Below are 27685 nucleotides of genomic sequence, written 5' to 3' on the forward strand. Positions count from 1 at the left end.
GCATAGTGTGGAGTATGCATGGTGTGGTTGAGTAATACCATTACAGACAACACATTTTCATCTGAAATAACCCTTACGTTTGCAAAGACATGCAGTTTTACAGTGCACAAACGATGTGTGGAAATGTCATCACCTACTGTATTGATGTGTTTTGATCGTAATCAAATATTTGTTTCCACCACACTTCAGATATACCAAAAAATAATACTTTCCTAAATCAGATATATTATGAAATATCAGCTTAGTTCATTATTATTGTGTGCTAGAAAAAAAAGCCTTTCTGCTTTACTGCATGAGCAAGATTTACATAAGCACAAGCTTTAAAGGCTTGGTTACAGAAAACAAGCACTGGGAAGGATACAGTAAACAAGGGATGGTACCAGATGGACTAACTCAAGTTGAGTAGACTAAAGCAAATAAAGCAGGCAAATAGAAAGCAAGCACATGTGAGTTACAAACCACAAAGCCAATGCTCAGCAATGGGCAGAATACATTCCCAGGGAAGCTTTCAAAATGCCCACAAAAAGTCATCATCAAACCAGACAGCTGTGCTGCCTGGCAGGCATCAACTTAAAAACAACACTTCAGAAAGGTTCTGGTGCAGGACCACTGTGACCAGAAGAAGCAGCCTGATCAGAGGGCAGATGTTCATGCCCAGAAGTTCAGGATACCCAACACTTCTTGCACAATCCAGAGACTTAAGGAGGACTTGGACCTGGAAAATTCCCCAGCCTATTTAGAACATGGGGCAGGCGAGTATGGGGGGAAAGGCGTACAGGAGTCGAGAGTTTGATTCTAGGCGGAATGAGTCTCTCAGCGTGTGAGATGCTTTGAAAACTCCAACATGCAAAAGTGCTGACATTGCACGTTCTTAGCATTGGTAAAAACATAGAGAAATCACAGAAGAGACCCTGCACCTCCTCCAGGTGTAAGAGCAATTCGTGATTCAGGAGGCATCAAAGGATGAATTTGTCACCCCTGGTGTTCAGAGATTCCACCAGGTGATGCACCACCTGAAAAATCCCTGGGTGTTTGTCACCTCCAGAGGCAAAGGCCCAAGACCACACTCATCCAGCCTGTTTCAGTACCACATGGCGGTTGTGTTGTCTGTGAATACCTGTACCAGTCTACCTTATGGATAGTGGGAAGGCTCAGAATAACCTGCAACTTTAAAAAGGTTGATGTGAAGCTAAGCCTCTACCAAAGACCAGATGCCTCTGATCTCCATCTCTCCCAAGTGGCCCTCCCAACTCAGAAGCTATGCATCGGTCACCACTGTCCACTCTGGATGGAGTGGGGAGAGAGGTCTGTCGCTGACCCAATCGTGGTCTAGCAGCCAGCACTCAGATCTTTCACAATCTCCTCCGAAATCTGGACCTGATCAGCGAGATCTCCCCGCCCCCTTCATGTTGTGACCAATGGGACTTACATTCCACTGCAGAGCACGCATATGCCACCTGGGTGCTTCACCAGCAGGTTGCAGTCAGTCCCAGCAACCTCAGAGTCATCCTCACTGAGATCCATGATAGAGGATAAAATATCAAGACCATAGCCCAAATGTCCTGTACTCTTTTCTGAAATGTGGGGGATAAAACTGCACCATTTCCAAAATGGCTCGGATGATGGGCAGTGTCTGCAAGGAGTCCTGTGTGACTTCAACATAACAAGGTGGCCGTCGCTGGAGAAGCCCGTGGACCTCATCCAGGATTGCCTGTGAAGGGCCACACTCGTGCCTATGGCCCTGTTCAAGAATCAGTGGTGTGCAAGAGTGAGATTTGGGCCAGAGTGAGTTTTGATCAAGGGGACGAGCTTAGGCAATGGGTTCATTGGGGTGTGTACTTGATCCTTTACTGTTCATCCTATATATAAACAAAGTTGGCACTTATTTAGCATCAAGTCAGCCAGACGTTCTGATGGTCCCTGGCACCCCATGCCCTTTTTTGTTACATGCAGATGATGCAGTTTTGATGGCAAGCACCTAAAGAGCCCATAGAGCACTGGTCAAATAATTTGGGGAATTTATGGGATCCTCGACTTGTTGACCAATTTTGCTAAATCTTTTAATATGGCTTGTGGCCCGAAAAGCAATCCCATCCTTAGTATTTCGGTAGGATCAAACCGCCTACTTAGCACTAACACATTTTCTTACTTGGAGGTGGTATTTAGCTCGTATGGTTCTTGAGGACCAAACATAACCGAGCCGAGATTCAATGTATCCAGGGAAATTGGTTCTCTTTTTAGCTTACCGTCTCCCACAGGTGGTCGAGTGTTTGCCCCTATGCTACAATTGTATTCTATGCAATGTGTACCAGTTGCCACCTATTGGGCAGGGGTTTGGTGTGCTAGGGACATACCAGTGCTTCAAACAGAAGAAAATCACCTGTTTCGCAAGCTCCTATCCTCCCCTCATTCCACATCAAACATCATTTGCCATAATAAGTTAGGATTCAGCTATATTTGCGATCTAGTCCAACTATGCCCCCCCCCCCCCCCACCCCCTTGCTATGGCTCTTAACTTGGAAAAATGAAGAAGCGATGTTGATAAGAAATATTACAAGGATTGCTTCGCTTGTGACAAAGGACTCGATATCTAGCATTTGTAGAAAAATCTTTTACTGCCAATGGTCTTAACCAAGCATTAACAGATGCGGACACTTGCACAACATTGTTTAGGAAGCAAGTTCGATCCTTAATGTTAAACCATACCCGGGAGAAAAGGTTAAGCACAGAACTACCAAAGATCTGAATTTTGGCTTACCTTCATCTGTATCATGACAATACCCTGAATAAATATCTGTGTGATGGGAGAGGGAAAAGGGAATGCTCTCTGATGTGTCGTTTCTGGGCAGACACAATAAAATATTTACTTTGTTTTCTCCTAGGTTTCCAACACAACCTTGAATCACTTATGTGCCATTGCAATATTACTCTCAAAAAGTCCATGTTGCACTGTACCTTTTTTGTGGATTTTATTAAAAAAAAATACTAAAATGTTTTTAATGCCTTTGATCAAATCCAGAAACATGACACATTGTATTCAGTCATTACTTTTAAATTTTTTTTTTTTTTAGACGGACTATAAAAAATGTTTCTATGTGAGCCTATTTTTAAGATCTGCTGTACGGTATAGATATAGATTATCAATGTGCCCTGATTAAATTGGTTTTCTTTTCTTGTTTTAACAAGTATTGATGTAAACTTTTAAACTGTAAGAGCATAAGCTCATTGTAATGCACTGTATCAGTGATTTGAAGCATACAGCATTTTAATTAGGCATCTTTCTTTAGATATTATTAGATTGCATAAGATTACCACAACTGTGAACATATGGGCATTTTACAATCCGTTTCTGTTTTTGGTGGTTGTATGCGTTTTACTGCTTTTTAATTTGTACTTTTATGGCTGCTTTGCAGCCGAAAAAAGATTATTTGAATTTGAACTACATATTCCTTTGCAAAATACACCCCTACAGTATACGTGCATATGTCCACCGCTCCAGGGTCGTCTATATCTACATGTTTTACATATGTGCCCTGTAATTTGATGCTGACTCTTTCTGTAGTTGTCTTAAAGCTGCAATGTGAGTGTTCCATGCATCATCCATGTTTGTAATTAAATCTCTTGGGTAATGATCAAATGGCGCTCTCAGCTAGCAGCTTTTGTGGGGACATCAGTATGGCTTGGGGAAAAAGTTTACCTTCATTTACCTTGACAGTTTAAATCCACGAATTAACACAAACATTTAATGTTTGTGAGTTTACTTATCTTGAAAAATTACAATTATACATATGGTATACCACTGCTCACAAAGACTTACACTCCTCTCTGTTGAAATAAGGATGTCTTCTTTGGTTGCTAGTTTTGGGGTCATGTATAGATTTTTCAGTCGCTTCTCCCTTGGGTGGGTTTGACCATACAACACTACTGTGGCAGAAAGTGGCCCCTGCATTCTGCAACATATCCAGTCCAAATCCTGTAGATTCTCTCTGGTTCAAAATACTTTGTGAACATTGTGAGAAGGTTCCGGCACTTCCATCAATCCACTTTGAAGTATACCGAGGTACTTCTGAATCAAACTGTGGCAACAACGTCCTATCACCTTGATGCTTGTAATTGTAAAGCTGGTTTTGTGAGGTTTTTGGGTATTCAGAGTCTGCATATAAATCTTTATTCTGTGCATATTGAACAATCCAATTGATTTTTTTGCTTAATATAGTTTTAACTCCTTCATAGGTGCTTTTGGAGAGTTTAGATCGTGGACAGTCTTGGTTGGCAATCAGATGATATTTCTCAAAACAATCTCTGTGTCCCCTTAATGATCTGGTATGTAAAAGGCTGGATCTCGACACCCCTAGAAATAAATTAAAAAATTAGGTATTTTTCTGATTTAATCTTACATGACAACAAAACAAATTAACACTTTAATACAAACATTAACAAAGTCCCTGATCCCATCAGTTTCATCCAAATGCTTTCAAAAGCAAGATCATGAAGAACAAGTTACTTACCCCAACACTCTTTCTGGAGGATACCCTATCTAACCAGAGGCGGATTTCTCACCTTTAGATTATTATAATACCAGGTTCCAGACTGGGTGCAAAAGTTTTCAAGCAGTGCTTCTGGGTGCTGCCAGGTGGTATTGTGCGGCTCTGCGTAGGCCTCATACACCCCAGAAGTCATGGATAGGAGGTGCATATAAGCACCACCCCTGGAATTTCGTGGTTGAGTCTGCCAGCTCCCTGAGATGCAGCGCTCCAAAACAATCAGGGGTATAAGAGTGCAGATCTATAATTTTGGACCTTTTTAGATGACGAAAAGAGACCACTAACCAGAAGGGAGTAGGGAGGGCAGTGAACAATCTAGAGTTAGAGTATCCACCAGAAAGAGACTTACCAAAGGTAAGTAACTTGCTCTTCTGATGGATACTTTGAACTACAGATTCCTCACCTTTAGAATAGATACCAAAGCAGTACCTCTCCACAGACCCTCCTGTGCTGCGAGCTCAAACCAAAACGTCCGACAGGACCAAATAGACAAAATGAGTTTCCCATTAGACTTGGCTGTCAAAGGAGAAGTGCTTAATAAATGTGTGCAGGGACGCCCATGTCGCAGTCGGACAGATGCAAAGAACAGGCACCAGGTAGCAGTTATTCTTTCCTGCACCGCCTTGTCTTTCTTTACTCTGGAGAATACAACAAAGAGGTGCAATCAATATAAAAGAAAAACTTCTGGGATCAAGTCAATGGAGTCTCTTCTCTTTTTTCGAGGGGTGGAGTGGAGGAAAAAGATCTTAGGGTGCACAATGTTAAACAGTCTCACAACTTTTGGCAGGAAGGTGGACTTGTCCACAACCCAAACTTGTCTGGGGAAAAAGGTGCATAAACAGAGCCTGAAACTCAATGACGCAACAAGCTGAAGTGACTGAGAAAGACCGTTTTGAAATACAGGAGGTGCAGCGAGCAGCAAGCAGCTCAGCATGAGTTTGAAACGGGTACACGTAAGGAAAGTCAGGACCAAATTGAGATCACAGTGTGGCATCACAAACCGTTTGGGAGGGAACGTGTGTCAAGCCTACAACAGAATTCAACAACAGGTGCCTTAAAGGACAACTGGCCTGGCAAACTGAAAAAGGCCAAAGAGGGCAGACAAATAAGCTTTAAGAGTGCCCACTCCAAGGACAAAACAAATAGTAGAACATTAGTCTGGCATGTAAGGGCTCCGAGTGGCTGACTTCACACCAGGCCACAAATCTGTCCTAGCATGCAGCGTAGATGGACTTTGTATGAGGAAACTTGAAAGGAGGGATGACATTAACAACCTCAAGTGGAAGACTAAACACAGCAAACTGTCGCCACTCAATCTCCACGCATGGAGGTGTGGACTGCATAGGTTCAGGGCCAGAACCCTGACCTGCTGCTGTGGCAGAAGAGCCTGTGGCAACCGTAGCCCAATCGGAGGACAAATGTTCATGCTCAGTTGTTCTGAGTACCACACTCTCTAGGCCCAATGGGGAGCCACTATGATGGATTGGGCCCAGTCGTTCCTTATCTTCTTCAGAACTCAGGACAAGAGAGGCAGTGGCAGAAAAGCCTAAAAGAGTGCAGTGCTCCACTGTAGCCTGAATATGTCTCCAGCCAGGGCTCACCTGACTGACACCTTGGTATACAACTGCCATTGCTGATGCAACTGACACAGACGGCGGAGCTTTTGCACCCTGGCTTTCAAAGACCCTGCCAGCTGGTGCATCATTAAGGAAATGGCCCGACGCTACAGCCAGCTCGAGGACTGCAGCTCTTAGCCTTGTTTGCTGCCATGCCACATGGGGTGGTGTTGTCCATGAGAACCTAAACCAGCCTTTGCTTGATGGGCGACAGGAAGGTGTAACACGCCAGGCAAATGGTCCGCAGCTCTAACAGGTTTATGTGAAGCCAGACCTCTGCCAAAAACCTGAGTCCTCTGATCTCCTCCACTCATAAATGACCACCCCATCCCAAAAGGGGTGTATATCACCCAGTCAGCTCTGGGTGGGGTTCTGCCACTGGTCAGGTTGCAATTGAGTACCCACTACTGCAGATCTGGCGCAGTCCCCCCTGAAACCTGGAGGACATCCAACAGATTTCCTTGGTCCTGATCCAACAAACTTCAGATCACACTGCACAGCCTGCATAGGCCACCTGGCAAAGTGGGCAAGCAGAATGCATGAGACCAACAGGGCAAGGCGTCTCAGTGCTGCTCGCAACAAGATCCAAGACTGAGGCTGAAACATCAGGATCATACCCTGAATGTTTTGGCCTCGGTTCAACAGATGAAGGACCCTGTGAACAGCACCATGCCCAGTACAGCGCTATAAAAGAACACCACTGCATAGGAGTCAAGTAGGACTGCAGCTTGTTGATTGAGAACCCAATGATGTCTGAGGGATTCGCTATGATCTGAAGGTGGTCTATGATGGACTATGGTGATCCCATCTTCAACAGCGAGCCGTCCTTGTAGGGAAAAACTGGTATTATAAAACATCTGAAAGTGGACAGCGTCCATCGGCATCACTTTGGTGAATACTCGAGGGACACTGGTAAGGTCGAAGTGGAGCGCATCAAACTGAAAATGCTCCTTGCCAACCTTGAACTGCAGGTAATGTCTGTGGGACTGCAGAATGGGCATAGGAAACTACACATCCTGCAAGTCCAAGGTGACCATCCAGTTGCCAGGATCCAGGTAAAGCAAAATGTTGGCCGAAGTGAGCATTTTGAACGTATCCATCTGGAGGAAAGCCTTAAGGCAAAGATTCAAAATGGGACAAAGGCCTCCGTCCTGCTTTGGCATAAGGAAATAGTGGGAGTAGCAACTGTCCCTACTTCCAAAGCTGGCATCCTCTCAATGGCCCCTTTGGCCAACTGAGCTTGCAGGTGGAGGTCTAGCTATCCCTTTTCGAGATACTTTTCACAACACGGCATTCAGTACACAAATTGTACAGTTGTAGGCGACTTTAATCTTCATATAGATAATGTGAAAGACACAAATGAGCAGTTGTGTGATGCATTCACTGCATTTAATTTTAATCAATTGGTCCAAGCGTCTACCCACTCAGCTGGCCATATTTTAGATTTGGTTTCCACTAACCATGGAACATTAGTTCATTAGATAGAGCATATATCAAAAATGACTTGGACGGATCATTTTGCAATTACTTTTAGTTGGGAGGATGTCAGAGCTAATAAGCAGAGAGAGTCTCTGGTGTTAAGTATTTATTACAGAAATTGAACCAAACGAAGATCATGATTTAATACACAGTTCAAAGTGCTCCCTTCTAAAATTAACTGGCAATATGGAAGTCTATTTGAATGGCTGGACCAGACAAGGAGTAGTTTGGCCCCACGTGTCATTTCGCACCCCTCACAAACGCAACAGGATGGCACCATGGTTAACATGTGAGCTAGCATTTGAAAATAAAAAAATGAAAACATTTAGAATAGAAATCGATAAAGTAATACAGGGCAGAAGATAAACTCTCACTTAAAACCATAATTGCTCAAAAAATGTTTTCAATATGAGAATTAATAATTCACAAAAAAGGCCACATGAGGGGTTTCAAATTACTAACCTTTGTCCATAGCCAAAAGCCGGTAACAGAGGTTAAGCCCTCAGTAGAGCTGTACAATAACTCTTGAAGAATTTTTTTAGGTTGAGCCTAGAGCAGCACATGTGCTGCTCTAGGGAAACGACCTCTTGGAATCACTCAGTACTTTTCACACGCTCGTGCGTTTTTTTTGTTGTTGCATTTTTCCTACTGGGTTTTGCGTGCGAAGACAGCATGCAATTGGGCAAAGGCGGGTGCATGTCCAACCTTTCCCAGCAAAATGTATCCTCCCAGGCCTAGAGCTTGCAGTTATGAGCCGCGGCGCGCAGTGTGCCATCTGTTATGTGTCAGATGGTGACTTGTTTTCCTCGATGCCCTCTTGGTTCCCCTGGCTCGTTTTACTGACGAAAGGACCTTTGCCGGGATCGTAGACATCGGTTGATGTCAGAGTCGATTGTGGAACTTCCCCAATAACTTTTTGCCACCAGGATGCAACCCTCTGCCCAAGTACTCGGATATTTCCCTGACAGCCGCCAATGGGAAGCCTCCTCTATGCAGGCAGTCTCCGGGCTCCCTCCGATTCTACTGTGCGCTTCAGCTTCGAGGCACTTACTGGTCGTCCCTTCTAGTTTTTGGGGCATGTCCTGATATCGAATCAGATTACGCACCTTTAACTCTGCCCAGGGCACACCATGTAAGGTCTGATTAATATGCGTGTGCATGTAGTACAGCTAGAAAGACAACTAGTTTGTCGGTTTTGACTCGTAGGCTTCAAACACCACAGGCTCGTTCACTGAAATGGTCCGTTGCCCTAAACAACTAAAACAAGGTTGCCCTATATTTTTCAAGGCTTAATTGGTTACTGCTTGGGCAGCAGATGGCAGGCATGGGAGGCGTGCGGGGGAGAACGGGCCAGCTTTGCCAGAGCACACCGGCTTTCATCAGGAAAGTCGGGAAAGTCTTCAGGAAGCTCATAGCCTTTCTCCCGTCAAACACTGGCTTCCGCATTCTGCTCTGCTGGATTCCTTGCGGCAGCTCGCCTTACACGGCTCCAAATGAAAGCAGCAAGATGCAGGGGCCTTTCGCGCACTGCAGGCATGCAAAGGAGGACATTGTAAGCAACTGTTTATATGGTGCATAAAAATAAGAAGCGACCACAAGGTGGGCGTTATGTCCAGCAATTTGAAATGGATACATATATAAATATACATAATAAATAGGATGACTTGCAAATGCATATGAGTAGTAGAGCTTCTTATAATATGTCAACTACAGAACTATTTTTGATTCACTACGCGCTTTTAGTGAACGTTCCCGCCATCCTATGTGATTCTTCATTGTTAAGTCTATAAGCCTTTTTATTTACTTTTTGGCTGTAATCTGCAACAGTTGGACTTGATAAATCCAGCACACTCTAAGCAGTAAAACAATCTCATGGGTACTATCAGGCAAGAACTCGACAACGTAGTATGTACGGGTGGTACCACTGTCACACACAGTGCTTATTGTAAGAGGGTACAGAGTACCTGCTCTTCTATTTTTCCATTTGAAGCACTGGTCACACCACATCTAACTTAACCCCCTTGTTTTGCTTGGAACAGTGGGGTGAATGAATGTCCTGCACCACCCAGAGAAACCAGTACATGGCAATTGTGCATCACATCAAGATAACAAGTCGGCATTCCCCTCCCCACGAAGTGTCTTTTATAAAGCCAGACAGATAGGCTTATTTACCACTAAAAATATGTGTGTGAATGTTTTGCAGAAGAGGGAGTCATTTGCCAACAAATGAATGTCCGTTCCCTTCCCCCACCAACTTGTTTCCGTCTCGAACGCCACAATGAATGGCACTTCCCTTTCACGGGATCGTTTGATGTTAACCAAAAATGTGCCCCTTAGCATCTGCTATGAAGCCCTAAACAGGACGCTGGACAGGTTATTTTAAGCACTGAAGAGCACGTCGGGCCGGTACCCAGAGGACTAATTCACCACAGTTAAAATGATTAGGAGCTAGCTTAAAAAAAACATATACCATGTATATTTATACTTTGTGTCTTGTTGTGGAAAGAGGAGGTCAATTGTGTTTACATTTACGTGTAAACCATGCTCCATGCACATTATGACGTCCAGGCTTTTTGTTCTGCCCTGAAATTACACTTTTACACCCATTAGATCTGACAATAATGTTGCACTCTGCGCGTTGGGCAGGTTCAGCAAAGTTTAATCGTTTGCAAAGTGTTATAGCACTAATAGTTCAACAGCCTGCTGTGATGCTAATGAAATTACTTTGATTTATTTGGAAAATAGGGAATTGAGTGTTGTAATTAGGCACAATAAGGTGAAGTAAATGATTCTAGCACCATCTGGAACCCAAACGCAATGAAGTAATCAAATGTGGCTGTCTTTGTGAAAGTATTCAGAGGTGTCACAAAGGATATGGCCTCGGTGTACAAATGTGCAGCCATAACGTACCCAAGCTCGAAGATTCCTCTTCTGCTCCCGTCCCTTACACTGCGGCTGCCTGCCCCTTCACAGTCTGCCCGCCTACCCTCTTTGCTCTTCCTCTCTATCCTTCCCACTCTCTTCTCCCCTTCCCTCTTGAAAACCCATAAAATGCTGCAGTTTACTTTGTCTGGGTTACTGCAGTGCGATGTCTTTTCTTTACTTATTATGGTGATGTGTGTCTGTGATATTGTCATGGTGGTGACTCATGCATGTGGTAGTTACGTGGCAGTGCGACGTGTTTGTTATGACATTTGTGGCAATATTTTGTATGTGTTATATGCTATGTTCGGCCGTGACTTGTGCATGTAATGATGTACATCTTGGTCACGTGCATTTTAAAGTGTGCGTTTATTTGTATGTAATTGAGTATGTGGCTCGTGACTGTGAATTATGTATTTGGTGATGTATGTGGCAATCGTGTGTGTATATGAAGACGTATATTGAAGGAGGCAAGAGTCAGCATAGCATTTCTGCTCAGCACTTATTCTAAACACAAGCCTTTAAGGGCCTACAGTACTTTTTTTGTTAACAAGGGTTTTCCATTTCCGGACTCAGTATTTGGTGTACATTTATGGTTTCAGTACATTGAAAACTAGCCCACTACTAACCACATACTTCCAATAACCCAATAAGTGTGGACAGGCCTTAGGAATTATGCAGCAGAATGCAGCACATTTTATAATAGTAATCATTATTTAGTCAGGTGAAAAGCTAAAATGAAGGACGCTGAATTAAATTTGTTAATGCTTAAACAACACCTTTAAATACAGGTAAGGACATAGCCTTAATAATCTCTTATAAGGTCCCAAAGGCAAGACCTATTGGCAATGCCAATGCTTGTTTTTGTAACTTCAGACAGGCTTCGACATGGGTAATCAAGAAATTCGGGAGTGGATACTTGCTTTAAACAGTAGCTAAAACAATGGCACCTTTTCTAAATTTGAGGAGTGTGTTTCACTAAGTCATAGGTGCAACGAGATCCTACGATTCTCACAGTCACCTCTACCACCCCTGCGGAGTCCCCAAGTTCAACGAATGATACTTATTCAATATTCACATGTAAAATTACTCAAACTTGGGGGGCTGTTAGTGCTAAGAATATTTGCAGGATCCTACTTCTACTGAAGTTAGGGCCGTAAATAGTATGGACTGTCTTATTGGGGACATAATCCAGCAATTGTCAAACACTAACGAATATTACATAGTAAAAAACTGCAGAGGTACATTGTCAGTGTGCTTAGATTCCCCTTTAAAGACACTCAAAGGAAATATTTTACCAGTGTACATGATAATCAACCTTCTTATCCTTTGAACTATTGACTGAAATCTTAATAATCTCAACTTGAGAAAATGATGACTGGGACACAACTGATCAGCAGCATTTAGTTTTTACAAAACAGACACTACATATGTGGACTTCTAGCAGCACACTCGGAGTACAAGTCAAGTAAGCAATAGATTGCGTCCTACCAATTCACATACAGACATATTTCCATAAACGCCAATCATCAATCGACATGTAACGCTGCATTAATATCCATGAAAATGCACTCTTGAGAATGCAGCTTTAACTAGTCTGGAAAATATTTTATTTGGAGCGTGATTTTATCAAATCCCAAAACATTTGGCAAATGCTATGAGACTGTACAAAGCAACTGCAATATAAAGTCTGTTGCCATCATGGATTTAAACATGTTGCGCCAATGGGAAAAATGTAAATATGCGGATCTAGTGAATCCTAAAACTAGCTGCCTTAAACTTCATAAAAAACAGCCTAAGAATGTCATCTTATAAAGAAAACGGTTTTCTTCCATTTTCCACAAATGTCTTTGTTTTTAACAACTGTCATGTTTAGTGCTGCACGACAAAGGTATGGAAATATTTATAATGATTATATGCTCAATGATCATGTTATATGACAACGTATGATAAATCTAAACAAAATCACATTGTATAACAGAACCACACACATCTGCTTCAAATCCGCATGTACTGTGCAACAGGCACTATTAGAGACACCCCCTACACTAATACAACCTCAACAAGCATTGGCAGAGCCAATAGGTCTCGCCTTTGGGACCTTATTAGTGTTTAGCCATGCAACAGTTGCATAACTAAATACTTATAAGGTCCCAAAAGCGAGACCTATTGGCTATGCCAAGCGGCCATGCGGCTGCGAAAGTGATCGCGATTACGATCAAACAAACATCAAAGCGGCCGGGCGGACGCGGCCGCAAAAGTGAAAGTAATCGCGGTAAAGCGCGGCGCGCGCGCCCGCGCACATGCACTGTAGCTCTAGGCTGGCCTGGTAGCACTTTTTGGAGCCCTCTCAATAAGTCTCGCCAGACCAGCGCATGCGCTGGGTCAGGCGAGACCTAAAAAGTGTGCTGTGAGAGTGTCAAACACCCTCCATCCGGTCTCCATACTCCCCAGAAGGCTTCACAACAGCCCCCACCCCAACTTGGCCTCCCAGCAGGCCCTTTCATAACCTTCAGAACCAGCCCTTGTCACGTTTATGGCTCTGCCTTTTTCCCAGTTCTAGTCATGACCCCACTGAACCATAATGTATTGATCCAAGAAAAAAAACACCCCCGGACCCCCTCATTTCCTTCCAGCAATAACAGACCGCTCTGAAAAATTGTTTCTCTCCCAAAAGGTGTGGTCTGTGGTGTGGTTGTGGGCAGTTGGGGGATTGGAAGGGGTTGCAGAAGAGTGGTAGATGTATGGTGGGCTTAGGTGGAGCAAAGCATGTACATGGTGGGAACGGGGAGCTGGGGGAGTTATTTTGAGGGTTTCATCTCATACTACCCTCTAACTTATGCTCCTAGTCTCTAGAATAGACACAGATTTGACAATACTATCTTATGCTGTTTCTTAGCCGCTTTCCATCTACTGCACCCGGGGGTAAGCCTATCTTTAGCAAGTCAAGTGTGCGAAGGAAGTAACAATTATTAAACTGAAATGAAATAGAATCTTAAACCTCACAAATTCCTTTTTCCAATCTAATCTGTAAATAATAGGAATGCTTAGAAACTTGATCAGTTAAGGTAGCAAGTGGTATAAAACATGGGCGGCTCCTCTGCTATGCGAGAGGGGTGCTGCCCCACTGCTGACAGCCAGCAGATGCAAAAATAATTAAAAATAAAATGAGAATAAAACCATTTTATTTTTCACAGAGCCAGCAGAGTCTTGGAGTGGGGGTGGTGCCATTGTGATGAGTCAGGAGCAAGGAGGAGTGATGTGCACTGCTAAATGCCATATTGGTTCAGCCAGCTGCCTTAGCATGGCCAAACCGACATGCACACTTCGCATTTCTTCAACCCGAGCTATGTTGCACAGCCAGGTGGATAACAGACGCGGCTTCCAGGTCTGCTCTGAGCGCCAAACCAGGTCACTCAGACCATTCCTAGCACTTCTCTCATGCTGGGAATAGTATTAACGTGAGAGCAGCGTCAGGATTGGCATCTGGTAGACTGCGCAGTATGCAGCAATTTGTGGAAGTCAGGGGGGCGAGGATCAGGAAAGAGCAGAGGAGCAAGGCAGCGTCCGGCAGTGGCAGGCAGGTAAGTACTCTCATTTTTTGGTTGCATGAGTTTGTCCCCCTTTTTTTGTTTTTTTAAGTATTTCTCCCGTGTTGCCACACCACTTGGGACAGAATGCAGCCGCCACTTGTATAAAAACTATTCGACAAAGACCCCTCACTTTGTCGAGGCTTGCACTACAAGTGCTGTTGATAAAAGGAGCATATTCTGGGTAATTCTAATTGTTGTTTGTAATGTCCATGCACAAACTTCCTTTACTGCTTTTAATTATATCAGTGTTTTTTTAGATTCTTGTGAAAAGTCCTTTGAATGTGTCCCTGCACTGTTTTCAGCGGGTCCTATTAACATCCGACATGGTGTTTTTCAGCACTTGGGTGTTAACAAATACTGAAGTAAAAGCGGAGAAGAAGAGCGTGCCAGATATTTGAGCAAATGCTGCTTTAAATTACAATATGCAGCTTCCTTCAAGACCTTCGTAGAAACAGGATCATTGAATAGAAGTCTATCAACAAGGGCTTATGTACAAATGACATTTCGCAATCCCCATGCACTAGTGGTGCTGCCATTTTATCATGCATCATTACATCACTAAAGTCATAGGAATTGTGAGAAATCCATGCATCATATAAAAGAACCAGTGTAGCAAATATATTCAGAAGGAAAGTTGTAAGGGTGTAGTAATGTTGGCGGTGGTACATTTTGGAGCAAACGGTCACAAATATATTACTTAAACTGACATTTAAAGACAACATTTTCCACCGAAATTATCACTAAATTTGCGTAGATAAACAGTTTTACTACTGAAACTATGCAACAAAAAAAAAACCGATCACCAGGTTCTGCGAATATTTCATTTGTGCATCACCAAGCGTATATGATTTGTTTTGTTCATATTCAAATCTTTGTTTCACCGCACTTCAGAATTACCAAGACAATGTAATAGGCTTCATCTCTGCTTTCCAAACTGCGAACACATTCTGAACTATTTGTACAGTTAATTTCCAAGTTTTTATATTCTGTTGTAAGCTAGAAAAAAAGGATACCCTGCACCTTTAATTCACACTCACAGGACCCAGCAAGTCTGTCGCATAGTTCATTTTACAAAATACTTTCATTTTGCAGTTAGGGGAAGAAAAGTAAACACCAAACTCCCTTTGAAAGAATAAACAGCAACTTGTAAGAAGACATAGCCTGATGTTTTACCTCTGTCCCTGAACGCCCAGCAAATGTGGCAAGATGAATGCAACATTATAACAGCTCTTTATTGCTCATTCAGCTTCTGAATACCAGCATGGTCACAGACATGTCTGATTGATAAACTCGTAATGTAGAGTTAAGTAAAATCAGTCATTCAGAAAGATAATTCTCTGAGGAAAAGAGAACTGCTTGAACACAACGTGGACAGCTGAGAGAATCTTGAAGTGGTCTGCCATGAATGGTGGGTTGTATTTTAATTAATCCTTGTTGCCAAATGTGTAATAAGGCACATAGGACGTAGGAAACATTTTCAAAGAAATACAGCCCACCGAGCTACAGCACTGTTCATGAACTAGCATTGAAAGGAGACAGTTGAAAAACACAAGCACTCTCGAGTGCATCATGAACAAGCATTGGCATAGCCAATAGGTCTCGCTTTTGGGACCTTCTAAGTATTTAGTTATGCAGCACAATATCCTTGGTGCAACCACATCAACTGTTGTGTGGCTAAACACTTATAAGGTCCCAAAGGCGAGACCTATTGGCTATGCCAATGCTTGGTGTGGTTGTGGGTGTGTGGTTGTGGGTGGGTGGGTGGGTGTGGTTGTGGTTGGGTGTGTGTGTGGTTGGGTGTGTGTGTGGTTGGGTGTGTGTGTGGTTGGGTGTGTGTGTGGTTGGGTGTGTGTGTGGTTGGGTGTGTGTGTGGGTGGTTGGGTGTGTGGGTGGTTGGGTGTGTGTGGGGGGGTGTGTGTGGGTGTGTGTGTGGGGGTGTGTGTGTGTGGGTGGGTGTGGGGGTGTGTGTGGGGGGGTGTGTGGTTGCGGGTAGTTGTGTGTGTGGTCATGTGTGTGTGTGGTCATGTGTGTGTGTGGTCGTGTGTGTGTGTGTGGTCGTGTGTGGTTGGTTGTGAGTGTGGTTGGTTGTGAGTGTGGTTGGTTGTGAGTGTGGTTGGTTGTGAGTGTGGTTGGTTGTGAGTGTGGTTGGTTGTGAGTGTGGTTGGTTGTGAGTGTGGTTGGTTGTGAGTGTGGTTGGTTGTGAGTGTGGTTGGTTGTGAGTGTGGTTGGTTGTGAGTGTGGTTGGTTGTGAGTGTGGTTGGTTGTGAGTGTGGTTGGTTGTGAGTGTGGTTGGTTGTGAGTGTGGTTGGTTGTGAGTGTGGTTGGTTGTGAGTGTGGTTGGTTGTGAGTGTGGTTGGTTGTGAGTGTGGTTGGTTGTGAGTGTGGTTGGTTGTGAGTGTGGTTGGTTGTGAGTGTGGTTGGTTGTGAGTGTGGTTGGTTGTGAGTGTGGTTGGTTGTGAGTGTGGTTGGTTGTGAGTGTGGTTGGTTGTGAGTGTGGTTGGTTGTGAGTGTCTGTGGTTGTGTGTGTCTGTGGTTGTGTGTGTCTGTGGTTGTGTGTGTCTGTGGTTGTGTGTGTCTGTGGTTGTGTGTGTCTGTGGTTGTGTGTGTCTGTGGTTGTGTGTGTCTGTGGTTGTGTGTGTCTGTGGTTGTGTGTGTCTGTGGTTGTGTGTGTCTGTGGTTGTGTGTGTCTGTGGTTGTGTGTGTCTGTGGTTGTGTGTGTCTGTGGTTGTGTGTGTCTGTGGTTGTGTGTGTCTGTGGTTGTGTGTGTCTGTGGTTGTGTGTGTCTGTGGTTGTGTGTGTCTGTGGTTGTGTGTGTCTGTGGTTGTGTGTGTCTGTGGTTGTGTGTGTCTGTGGTTGTGTGTCTGTGGTTGTGTGTCTGTGGTTGTGTGTCTGTGGTTGTGTGTCTGTGGTTGTGTGTCTGTGGTTGTGTGTCTGTGGTTGTGTGTATGACAGTAATACTAAAGGCATATCAAAATAAAGGAACACAAACATTGAGTTTGTGGAATAAGAAAGCACATTGTAAGTCAAACGGGCGCAGCAAAGCATTAACACTATGTTCTTTGATGTTTGATGTTCTTTGAACGAGAACATCAAAGGGGCGCCGCAAAAGTGATTGCGGGCAAAAGTGAAGGTGATCGCGGACGCTTAATGAGCATGATGAGGTTTGCCATATAGTGCCTCTGCTCCTAAGAACGCGCCCACGCACATTCACTGTAACTCTAGGCTGGCCATGGTAGCATTTTCTGAGCCCTCACTAAAAGTCTCGCCAGACCAGCGCATGCGCTGGGTCAGGCGAGACCTAAAAAGCAAAAGAAAGTTGCTAGCAAGTGAGTACTCCTGGAACCTGGAACCAGGAACCAGTCAGATGGGTGGTAAAGAGGCTATGCTCCACGGGAGTGCCAAATACATGCTAGACTGCCTAAAACAAACAAAGCCAGTGAATAAAGCACCAGCAAATACGATTTACAAAACACAAAGCCAATGGTAAGCAATCGGCGGAATGCATTCCTATGTAACCTTTCAGTATGGCCCCAAGTAAGCTTCGACTTGAAACAGCTACAACATAGCCACTCCCCCAAGCAGGGTATGACATAGGCCCTCGATGTGCCCCCTTTAACATAGCCCCACTAAAGCAGTATTCTAGCTCCCCTGAGAGACATGGCATTGCCCCCCTCCAAAATATAGCCACAACAAAGCACCTAAAATGGCCTTGACATATTGGACTTTGCCCTAAAATGTCCTGTTGCAGCTCATTCCCAAAGGGTCTTCTGACTGACCAATCTCAACAGGCTCTCGAGCAACCCCCTCACTCTCAGGAGGCACTGACACAGCCCAAAAATGGCTGCCACATATCCCACATCAGGCCCTCGATTGATATGTAATTTATAACATGATGAAAGCTTCTACATATCTTCCTTACCATAAGAAAATGGGTTAATAGTTGAGGCGACTGATAGCCCACCTCAAGAAATAAGCCTCTAAACTCTGTTAGATTAAACACATAGCATCATTTTAACTTGAGCTCAGACCCTTGTAGCTATGGCACAGAACAAACAGGCTTATCTTAGGAAAGATGGGAAAATATTCAACTGTAACAAACAATTAAAAAGTTTAAAAGAAACAAAAAAACAACAACAAAAAAAACCACATCAAAAATCTTACATCCGATTTTTAAAAACGAATACCAATTTAATGAATAAGAAAAAGGATACCAAAATGAATAAATCCAATAAGGGGAAATTGAGACACAATTAAAAAACTTTTACAGCCAAAAGTAAGAAGAAAAAGTAAAGAACCAATCAGAGTTCACATTCTGAGGTAGAGTGTGAACTAGATGCGATTTCAGGTGGACAGCAATTGAGCGGAGGTCAGTTACACCAAGTGTTTCGTCCAAGTAAAAGTTTTTAGTTTCTAAATTAGTCTTTTTGTGGAAGTATAAATCCTCCAGTAGACATGGTTGAAGGCTGCATCCGTCAAAGTTGAATTGCTGTTGTTCAAGGTCCCGCTGAAGCCAAAAGGTTTGGCAGGAAAAGCTCACAGTTGGGAAAATGCACATTTCGCACCCACAGAATTCCTCTCATCAGTCGGATATTTTTTGTGTCCTCACCGAGTCAAGATTTCTAGATTGGGACTTAGCTTCTTTTTTGAGTCTCAAAATCTCGACCGGGACGAGTGTGGAAGCCACTGCTAGAAAGGTCTCACCAAACGTGGATACTTTAGGAACAGCTTAAGTCTCCTTTGGGAGGCAAAAAGCTTAGCGTTGGACTAATCAGATTAGTCCTGGTCCTCTGGAGTACAAAACTTTAATACAACTTTTTAAAATAACTCTTCTGGTCACTTCGAAAGCTCCTAGGACCTCAGATACTTCATTACAGTCCAGGACTCACTCCAGCAGAGAGTGCAAGCACAGTCTATTCCAAGTCTACTTGACACTGTTTAATTGGTCGTGTGTGTGGTTGGTCCCTTCAGGAAAAGGCCTCTCACAGCTTTTGTTGACCATGTAGCAAAATAGGAGGTCAGGGAACTGACCTTTGGAGACCATTGTTTAGTCCTCTGTAAAGTGGAAGCCCTCCAGGTCTCTACATGTCACACAGAGCAGGTCCAGTCCCCTTTTCATCTTCCACAGATCCAGGCACATTCTGAAGCACTGGAAGCGAAGATCAAGTTACTTACCTAAGGTAACGCTTTTTCTGGTGGATACAAAATCTGCCTGTGGATTCCTCACCTTTTGAATTACTCCTGCGCCAGCATTCCACAGAAATTCTTTTCTTAGCTCCCCCACGTCGATGAGGATGTCATAATAGCACGGCTCCGATCGCGAAAACGTGTGACTTCACCAGAGCCATAAGAAGACCTCGGTGTCCTGAAGCCAGTTCCACCAATTCTTTCTGCGCCTTCGATGCGAATGGGCGGACCGACAACATAACACAAGTATATCCAGTACACATAATATATATACAAATACATATAGTATATACATAAGTAGAAAGGAAAAGCCAACAACCAAAGCATTTCTTAGCAACAAACTGTAAGACAGTCAGGCTACACATGTAGGTCTGGAGCCATGGTTTGCTTGCGGACATAGTGGATGGCACAACAGGTGTTTCAGTCTTCATGTGGCATTTTACTTTTTATGCCCTCGGGGTCTTTTCTGCACCATATACTACGACCTTATAGGAAAGTTAAATTGGCAATTGGGGATTAGCCAATTTTATCATAATTTAGTGGTCAGAGCATATGTACTGGAACCAGGTAGCAGTGACCCAATGCACACAGTTCAAAAATGACTGTGCCCGTCAGCAACAAAATGGTGGTGCCCATTCAAAGAGGCATTTTGTAGCATACACTGCCATACCCATATTACAAATGTATTTCATTGACACAACTGCTTAATGGATGCAAAAACTACCCCAAGCGCGTTGAAGTGACCTCCGAGAAACAAATGTTGACCAAATAAATGATTACATAACATTGAACGTTACATGACTGTTCAGCAATGCACAGAAAGCTTCAGTCATTTTATTTCAAACCTGTCAATTTCCACCTGAATTGCTCTCTCTCCCTGCAACACTTTGGGCTACGGGTCCAACTGATGTTGGTTGTCTTGAGATCCCCACCCTATGTTGTTACCCTCAAGCCCAATGCTAAATTGCCACACATCCGACAATACAAAATTCGCAATGATGGTGAAAGAGCACTTTTTGCTATTATTTATGATTTGGTTCAGAAGGGTGTGGTCGAGGAGACGAGGGGAAATGTATGCAATAGTCCTGTTCTTCCGGTTCTTAAACGCACTGATCCTTCTCAGCCTCCTGTTAACCGCTTTGTTATTGATCTCCGGGAGGTTAATAAAATTGTTGTTCCAGATATCACTGCCCTGTTAACTATGATACCTGCCTCGGCAGCTTGGTTTTCTGTTATCGATCTGAAAAATGCTTTCTTCGGCATCCCCATTGCTGAAAAGAGTAGGGATATTTTTGGCTTCTCTTTAGGAGGCCGACGTTTCCGGTTCAAGCGCGCACCCCAAGGCTATTGTGAAAGTCCCTCCATCTATAGCCAAGCTCTGAAATGCCAGCTTGATGCTTTTCCTTTGCCGCCAGGTGCTACCCTTATTCAGTATGTGGATGATTTATTGATTGCTGCTGATTCAGAGGATATTTGCAAAAACGTGACTATTGCACTATTGCGTCACTTGTCTGACCTTCACCATAAGGTTTCACCTTCTAAACTGCAATATGCCCGCCAAGAGGATACCTATCTAGAGTCATCTCTTGTTGAAGGAGGGAAGGCGACTGACCCCAGAACGTATTCAAGCAATTGCACAAATGTCTGTGCCATCCACACAAAGAAGTGCGTGCCTTTCTGGGCATTACCTCTTATTGTAGACCGTGGATTCCAAATTTTTCTTTGTTGGCTAAACCTTTGTTGGTACTCACTTTGAAAGACACACCCCAACCCCTTCCTTGGAATGATGAATGTCAGAAGAGTTTTTCTGATTTACGTGCTGCTCTGTGCTCTGCTCCTGTGTTGGGTACTCCGTATTACAGTAAGCCCTTCACGCTCTATGTCCATGAAAGAGAGGGTTGTGCGTTGTCAGTCTTAACACAACGATTTGGAGACAAGCAGCGGCTATGTGCCTACTTTTCGGCTACGTTAGATCCAGTAGCCAAGGCATTGCCTAGTTGTCTTAAAGCTACAGCAGCAATTTCTATTCGTCAATCTGCTGGAGTGGTGCTTGATAACACTCTTATTGTCATGGTACCACATGCAGTGGATACCTTGCTAAATAGGACAAAAACGCAGCATCTTACAAGCGCTCGCTTGTCTGGGTATGAACTGACGCTCTTGGCTAGTCATGTACACATCAAACGATGTAACACTTTAAATCCAGCCACATTGTTACCTCTTCCAGAAGAGAAAGGTATTCAGGAACAACATGATTGTTTTCTCCGTACTGAGGAGGAGACAAAAGGTAGGATTGATTTGAAAGATACACCCCTAATGGACCCGGATGGGATCCTATGGGTGGATGGTTCTTGTTTTAAACTCCCTAATGGTGAAACAACTTCAGCTTACGCTGTTACCACCTTGCATACAATTGTGGAGACAGCACGCATCAGACATAATTCAGCTCAGGCGGCTGAACTGATAGCTTTGACCAGAGCATGTGTGTTATCTAAGGGGAAGAGAGTGAATGTATAAACCGACAGCCAGTATGCGTTTGGTATGGCACATAGCTTTGGTCATTTGTGGAAGGAAAGAGGATTCTTTACCTCCCACGGTACTAAAATACAGCATGGTCAGTTGGTAACTGATCTTCTTGAGTCACTTGCTTTGCCTACCCAGATAGCAATCATAAAGTGTAGTGCGCATAAGAGGATTACTGATGATGTTGGTCGTGGGAATGCTTTTGCGGATGAGGTAGCGAAAGAAACAGCCAGAGATGCTATGAGTCGCATGTATGTTGCGGGCCCTGCAAATTGGGTCAAGGAAAAAGGAATGTGTGAGGATACAATAGAAAGTGTAAGATAGATTCAAGGAGAGGCTACAGAGAAAGAGAAGTGGAAAGAGAGTACAGGAATGTTAGACGCGATGGGATGTTGGATAGAATTGTCAGAACATCAGCGTTGGTTGTTACCAGATGCCTATGTACTGCCTGTAGTTGCTATGGCACATGGTCCAGCCCACATCAGTGCGAAAGGAATATGTAAGCTTCTGGCTCCAGTGTGGCTGAACGAAGGGATTCCAAAATGTGCAGATAATTTAGTGAAGCATTGTATCGTTTGCTTGATGCATAATCCAGGAAAGGGAACCCCAACTCCAGCAGGTCATTTTGCTCCCCCAACATATCCTTTTGAGGTGTTGCAAATTGATTATATTCACATGGAACGATGCAACAATCTCAAATATGTTTTGGTGGTGGTGTGTGCCTTCTCCAGATGGATAGAGGCCTACCCCCTGAAAGACAACACTGCTTTGTCCACTGCCAAAGTTCTTCTGAAAGAGTTCTTCCCTAGGTTTGGTTTGCCGCGCATTGTCTGGAGTGACAATGGAAGTGAATTTGTGGGCCAAATTATGAAAAAGGTGTGTGCCGGTCTTGGTATCGTCCAAAAATTCCATGCGGCGAACCATCCCTAATCAGCAGGTTTGGTAGAGTGCTATAACGGCACTCTCAAACTTAAGCTTGCAAAGGTACAGGCTAGCACGGGACTTGCCTGGCCCGATGCTTTACCTTTGGCTCTCCTATCCACTAGAACAGCTGTACATTCTCGTTTGGGACTCAGCACATACGAAGTTGTTTTAGGGCGCCCGGCTAATGTTTGGGGAGTCCCTCGCCCTAAAAAGTATTCTGACATACAGTATCCAATGCTGCATGACCTCACCACTAAATTTTGTGTTCTCCACCAACAGGTTGGAGACGCTTTACCAGAGGCCTCCACAGACTCAGGTCATTCTATCCAACCGGGAGACTGGGTCTGTGTGAAAATTTTTCAGAGGACAAGGAATTTGGAACCTCGTTGGAGGGCGCCTCGACAGGTTCTTCTAGTAACACGTACAGCAGTGAAGGTCGAAGGGAAAAAGAACTGGATCCATGGCGTGCACTGCAAAAAGGTGCCCTTGCCCTTGCCTTTTGACCAGTGGGTCCGTAAGGGTGTAGGTGATTTTGAAGGCAAAAGGGTCCCTCGGTTTGTACCTTTCAGTAGTGCACGCCTAGATGGAGCTCGGTCTGAAAAAGAAGATGACGACGTTTTACAAGAAGCAGTACCGCCACATCTCCGATTGAACACTACAGATCCACAGACACTATTTCAGGACCAAACTGTACTGAACAGAACTCGATATAATTTAAGGCCTAGACTGGTCAAGGACACCTGAAATTTTCATCTCTTTCGTGACATGTATCATCTGTCCAGGTTGCAGGGTCACGGTAGGAGTCTTGGTTCGTGACCTGTATAGTGGCTAGGCCCCCAGGACTTGGTGTCATAGGACGGCTAATAATCACAGCCAAGTGAGTAAGGAAGATTGCCGTGAGCAACAATTTTAGAGGATGGATGTCAAATTGGGAAAGAATAATAAGAAGGAAGAGATGAAAAAGAAATATTGTAAATTAGTGTACAGTCAATGTGGCATAACATTGTGTGTTCTTATGTTTTCTAGTATCATATTGGCTTGTATAGGTTGGATTGTTCATGTTATGCAGCACCAATCTGTTCCTACTTCTATTTCTTTGCCTTTTCATTCTACTATCTCCCCACACCAATTATATACGCTTCCCCAACATGAACTAATCAGGAGAACAGAATATTTTAACAATTCATATGTCCAGTTATTGCACCAACACCAATTGGTAGTCAACACAACCGACTGTTGGGTGTGTGGACTTATGCCTCATACCACCGAAAAAGGGATGCCATATTTAGCCCTTTCATTTTCCTATGAGGGTTTCGCTTGGGCCTATTTTGTAATGCTTTCAAATGCATATCAGAACCGATTTAGACGTCCAGCTGGTTCATATGGTAGTGGACAAGATTTTAGTAATAGTTCTCTGATAAAAGGAATAGTGGCTATGGCTAGAATTGTGGAGAATAGTAAGATTCCGGTTGATGAGAAACGGGCATATGATGCTTGGAACGTGACTCGTAACGCCACTAGCCTTACAGATAGGATTAAACAGGGAAAATCTCCACCAATTTGGACTGTGCCTCATCAAGGTAACTTTTGTTTACAAACAAATGGCCAGACTACTGACACTGGACAAGGAAAGAGTGTTTGTTCCCATACATACATTCACACATCTCAGAATTCACCACCGTTAGTGCCATCCCAGGGCACGTATTTTGTCTGCCACGATAGAGCCTACACGTGGCTACCGACAGATTTTTCAGCAACATGTTATATAGCCTTTCTTCTCCCCCCTACATACACTGCTCCTTCGGGACATCACAGAAACAGATATGGCAGAGGGATTATTGATTCTAAAAACACAGCAGGACAAGAGGGAGGTGATTTCCTTAAAGGATTTCTTCCTTTTTGGAGCCCAATGGCCAACAGTAGAAACATGAGACAATTGGTTCGTGTTGTTGAGACTACCATAGACGTCACTGTGGGAGCTTTGAGCAATCTCAAAGCTGAACTTCAGGAGGATCGTCTCATGACTTCGCAGAACCTGATTGCTTTGGATGTTATTCTTGCAGATCGTGGTGGAGTTTGTAAATTGATCGGATCTAGCTGTTGCATTTATATACCTGACGACGCCCCTACGGTATACCAAGCCATCTCCAAATTACATGTGATCTCCGAGTCGATTCATCAGGACGAATGAGATTGGTCTTTGTTGGAATGGTTTTGGGGATTACTGTCCAAATGGGGATGGAAGGTATTAACATTCCTTGGAGTGGTTTTGGCCATCATTTTTTCCTGTTGTCTCTGTATGCAGTGTGGCCCCGCCATCTGTGGTCTTTGTGCAACTATGTGTGTCCCAAGACCTGTGCCACGGAAGAAGGAGAGCATTAAAATGATGTTGCAGCAACAGCTTGATGACCTCATGGCCATTGACATCGACTCAGATTAAAATGAGTCTGTGTGTCTTGCCTGAGTGATGGCAAAAGGAGGGTCTGAGGTAATTCAGTTTCCGATCTCGTTCGTATTTAGCCACCATTTTGTGTCTTTCTGCCATTTTGTGTTGCCCTCACTCAGGCGGCACGGTGAACGAAGTGTTGTTTTCCCTCATCCTTCTGCAACGTGTCAAATAACCTCCTGCCTCTGATTATAGCTGGTGTCAGGGTCCGGCCGACTCCACTAATCCTCGTCTGGTCTGACTGATCCCCGTTTCAACTATCTGTTGGTTCGCACCATTCTTTTCTGACTTTATCTTATCCTCTGGCCTTCGCTATTCTTTACTCGTATTCTCTCATTTCACAACTGTTCTCTGGGCCATACAAATGTGTCGTGCCACCTGCAAGTCGACTTATAAACACTACCACTGATTAACTTGTGGGGAAGGGTGACAAACACAGTTGGGAGAGAGGTTTGAGTTACTTAATATCTTGTTTTCACATTCTTCTCATTGGTTGACCCTGTATGCATTGGGAGTGTTCTTTGTGAATATGTATGTTATAAAAGATTGTGCGCCACGAGGTAAAATGGCAGTCTCCTAAGAACATACCGAGTGTACTTCTGGGACAACTGTACTTAGCTGCAGCTAATAAATCGAACCTTCTACGCCTAACGGAGTGTCCCGTGTCTCTGTTCGACAAAGCAGGTGAACTCAGGAGATTAAGGCGTACCCTGCGCCGCCAGGCCCCTAAGGTCTTGGTTCTTCAAACCGGCAAAGCTCTAACCATTCCCTGATAAGAGGTGAAAAGCGAATACGCTTTGCATAAGCTTAATTTTCTTTATCTTTAGATCAATAACATAAGTCACATATTTAGAATGGTGGTCTTGTAACTCATAATGTGGGTAGTAAAATACAACCAAAAACAAAGACATGCAGAAACTAGAATTTCCTGCATGCATTAATTTTCTACGTATGCAGTGTAACTTTAAAGGGCTTATCCAAATCCAAGAAGACTTAAAAAGATTTTTTTTAAAACACATACAAGTATAGGTTGTTATTCCCAATAGTATAAAGTATTTGACCAAATTAAGTGGCATCAAAAGCCAAATTATGTGGCGTAATGCAGCAGTTGTTGTGATAGAATTAGTTCATTATTTAGTCATTTTATGCATGTTAACACGGTCTGATCAAACACTGCAAGACGCATATTAAACCTCTGGATAAATGAATTGGCTTTGCTAGCTGAAAAACCATTACATGTGCAATTTAAAAATTTACACTTCGGAGCATGCTCACATGATGGCAATTTCACACTGTGTCGAGCCATGGCACAGCAACATGTGACATCACCCGCAGGGTAGCTGTGTGGCGGGAAGAAGGGAAGCCCTTCAAAAAGCGCAGTTTGCGATGGAGTTCCCTTCGATCTTTGCCAGCACAGCAGTATAGCCCACAGAGGAGAAGCCAGCGAAGACAAACAACGTAGACGCAGAGAAGAGCACCTGCAAGAGCAGGTTTGCAATCCACTGCCTGCAAGACTGAGGACCCAGCCCGGAAGACCAAGCGAACAGGACAATCTGCAGCCAGGATTGGATTTTTGCAGTATGTGGCCCTCCTTTCATCCAGCACCTTCCAGGGAGTCCCAACGTCGTCCAGGGAGTTGGGACTGGCTCATACTACAACAGTACCCTCCATCTCATCCAGTGCCATCAACGACCCAGGACCAGATTGCTGCAGCAAATGGACCCGCAATGCTCTCGGTGCACCCAACAATCCTCCTGCTGATCACCTGAGGAAGCATCCTGTGGCTGGATTGTGGGGATGGAGCTTGGCAGGCAGTGGGCAATACTTAACGGCCTGGCATTGCAGCTGCCAACTTTTCCAGGTCTAGGAGTGATATGTTGCTCCAGGCCATGGCTTTTTTTTCTTTTTTTTTTTTTTAATTCTGGGACGTGTAGCCCAGTTGCATATTGGAATAAACAACACAACAAGACGTAGAATTCAAAGAAACAACCTGGCCTGGAGCAGCACATGCACACAGACCTCAGAAACTTGGCTGGGTAGATGCCAGCAAAAATAACACTTTGCCAGTCATATGTACCCCCAGCTGTACAGGAAGTGGGGAAAATGTATATTTAAAAAAAGGCAAAATACTTGTCAAAAAACACAAATGTGTCTGTAAATATGATAATGGACCGGTGTCTCCGATGGAGTTTGCTGTTCTGAAGACACATGAAACTTCGATACTATATTACCAACCATCCGAAATAACAACCTTATCTTTCTTAAGAGCAGTGAACTCATGGAGAGCATGATGGTTAAATTCAGCAGTAGGATTTTTAAGGTCTCTTGTGTGTACCGTCCTGTGAACAGGGCTTTTAGGATTTCTCATAGCTGTCCTTGCTTTTGATTCTGGATGAACTGAAGGCAGTTGAAACATTGAAATGCTGAACTCAGTCTATTAATTTAATCTTTTGA

The 27685-nt window shown here is 43.8% G+C and overlaps 1 protein-coding gene across 1 annotated transcript in view; it reads right to left on the reverse strand.

Moving 5' to 3' along the window:
- The window catches only part of C8H21orf91 (chromosome 8 C21orf91 homolog), a 164630-nt gene that overhangs the window by 25596 nt on the left and 111349 nt on the right, over window positions 1-27685 (reverse strand). The window contains exon 3 of the mRNA XM_085623058.1: window positions 3818-4351. Coding sequence (XP_085479184.1) covers window positions 3818-4351 — 534 coding nt within the window. The remainder of the gene's footprint in view (window positions 1-3817; window positions 4352-27685) is intronic.

The sequence above is a fragment of the Triturus cristatus genome, chromosome 8 (assembly GCF_964204655.1).
Source record: "Triturus cristatus chromosome 8, aTriCri1.1, whole genome shotgun sequence".
Lineage (NCBI taxonomy): Eukaryota > Metazoa > Chordata > Amphibia > Caudata > Salamandridae > Triturus > Triturus cristatus.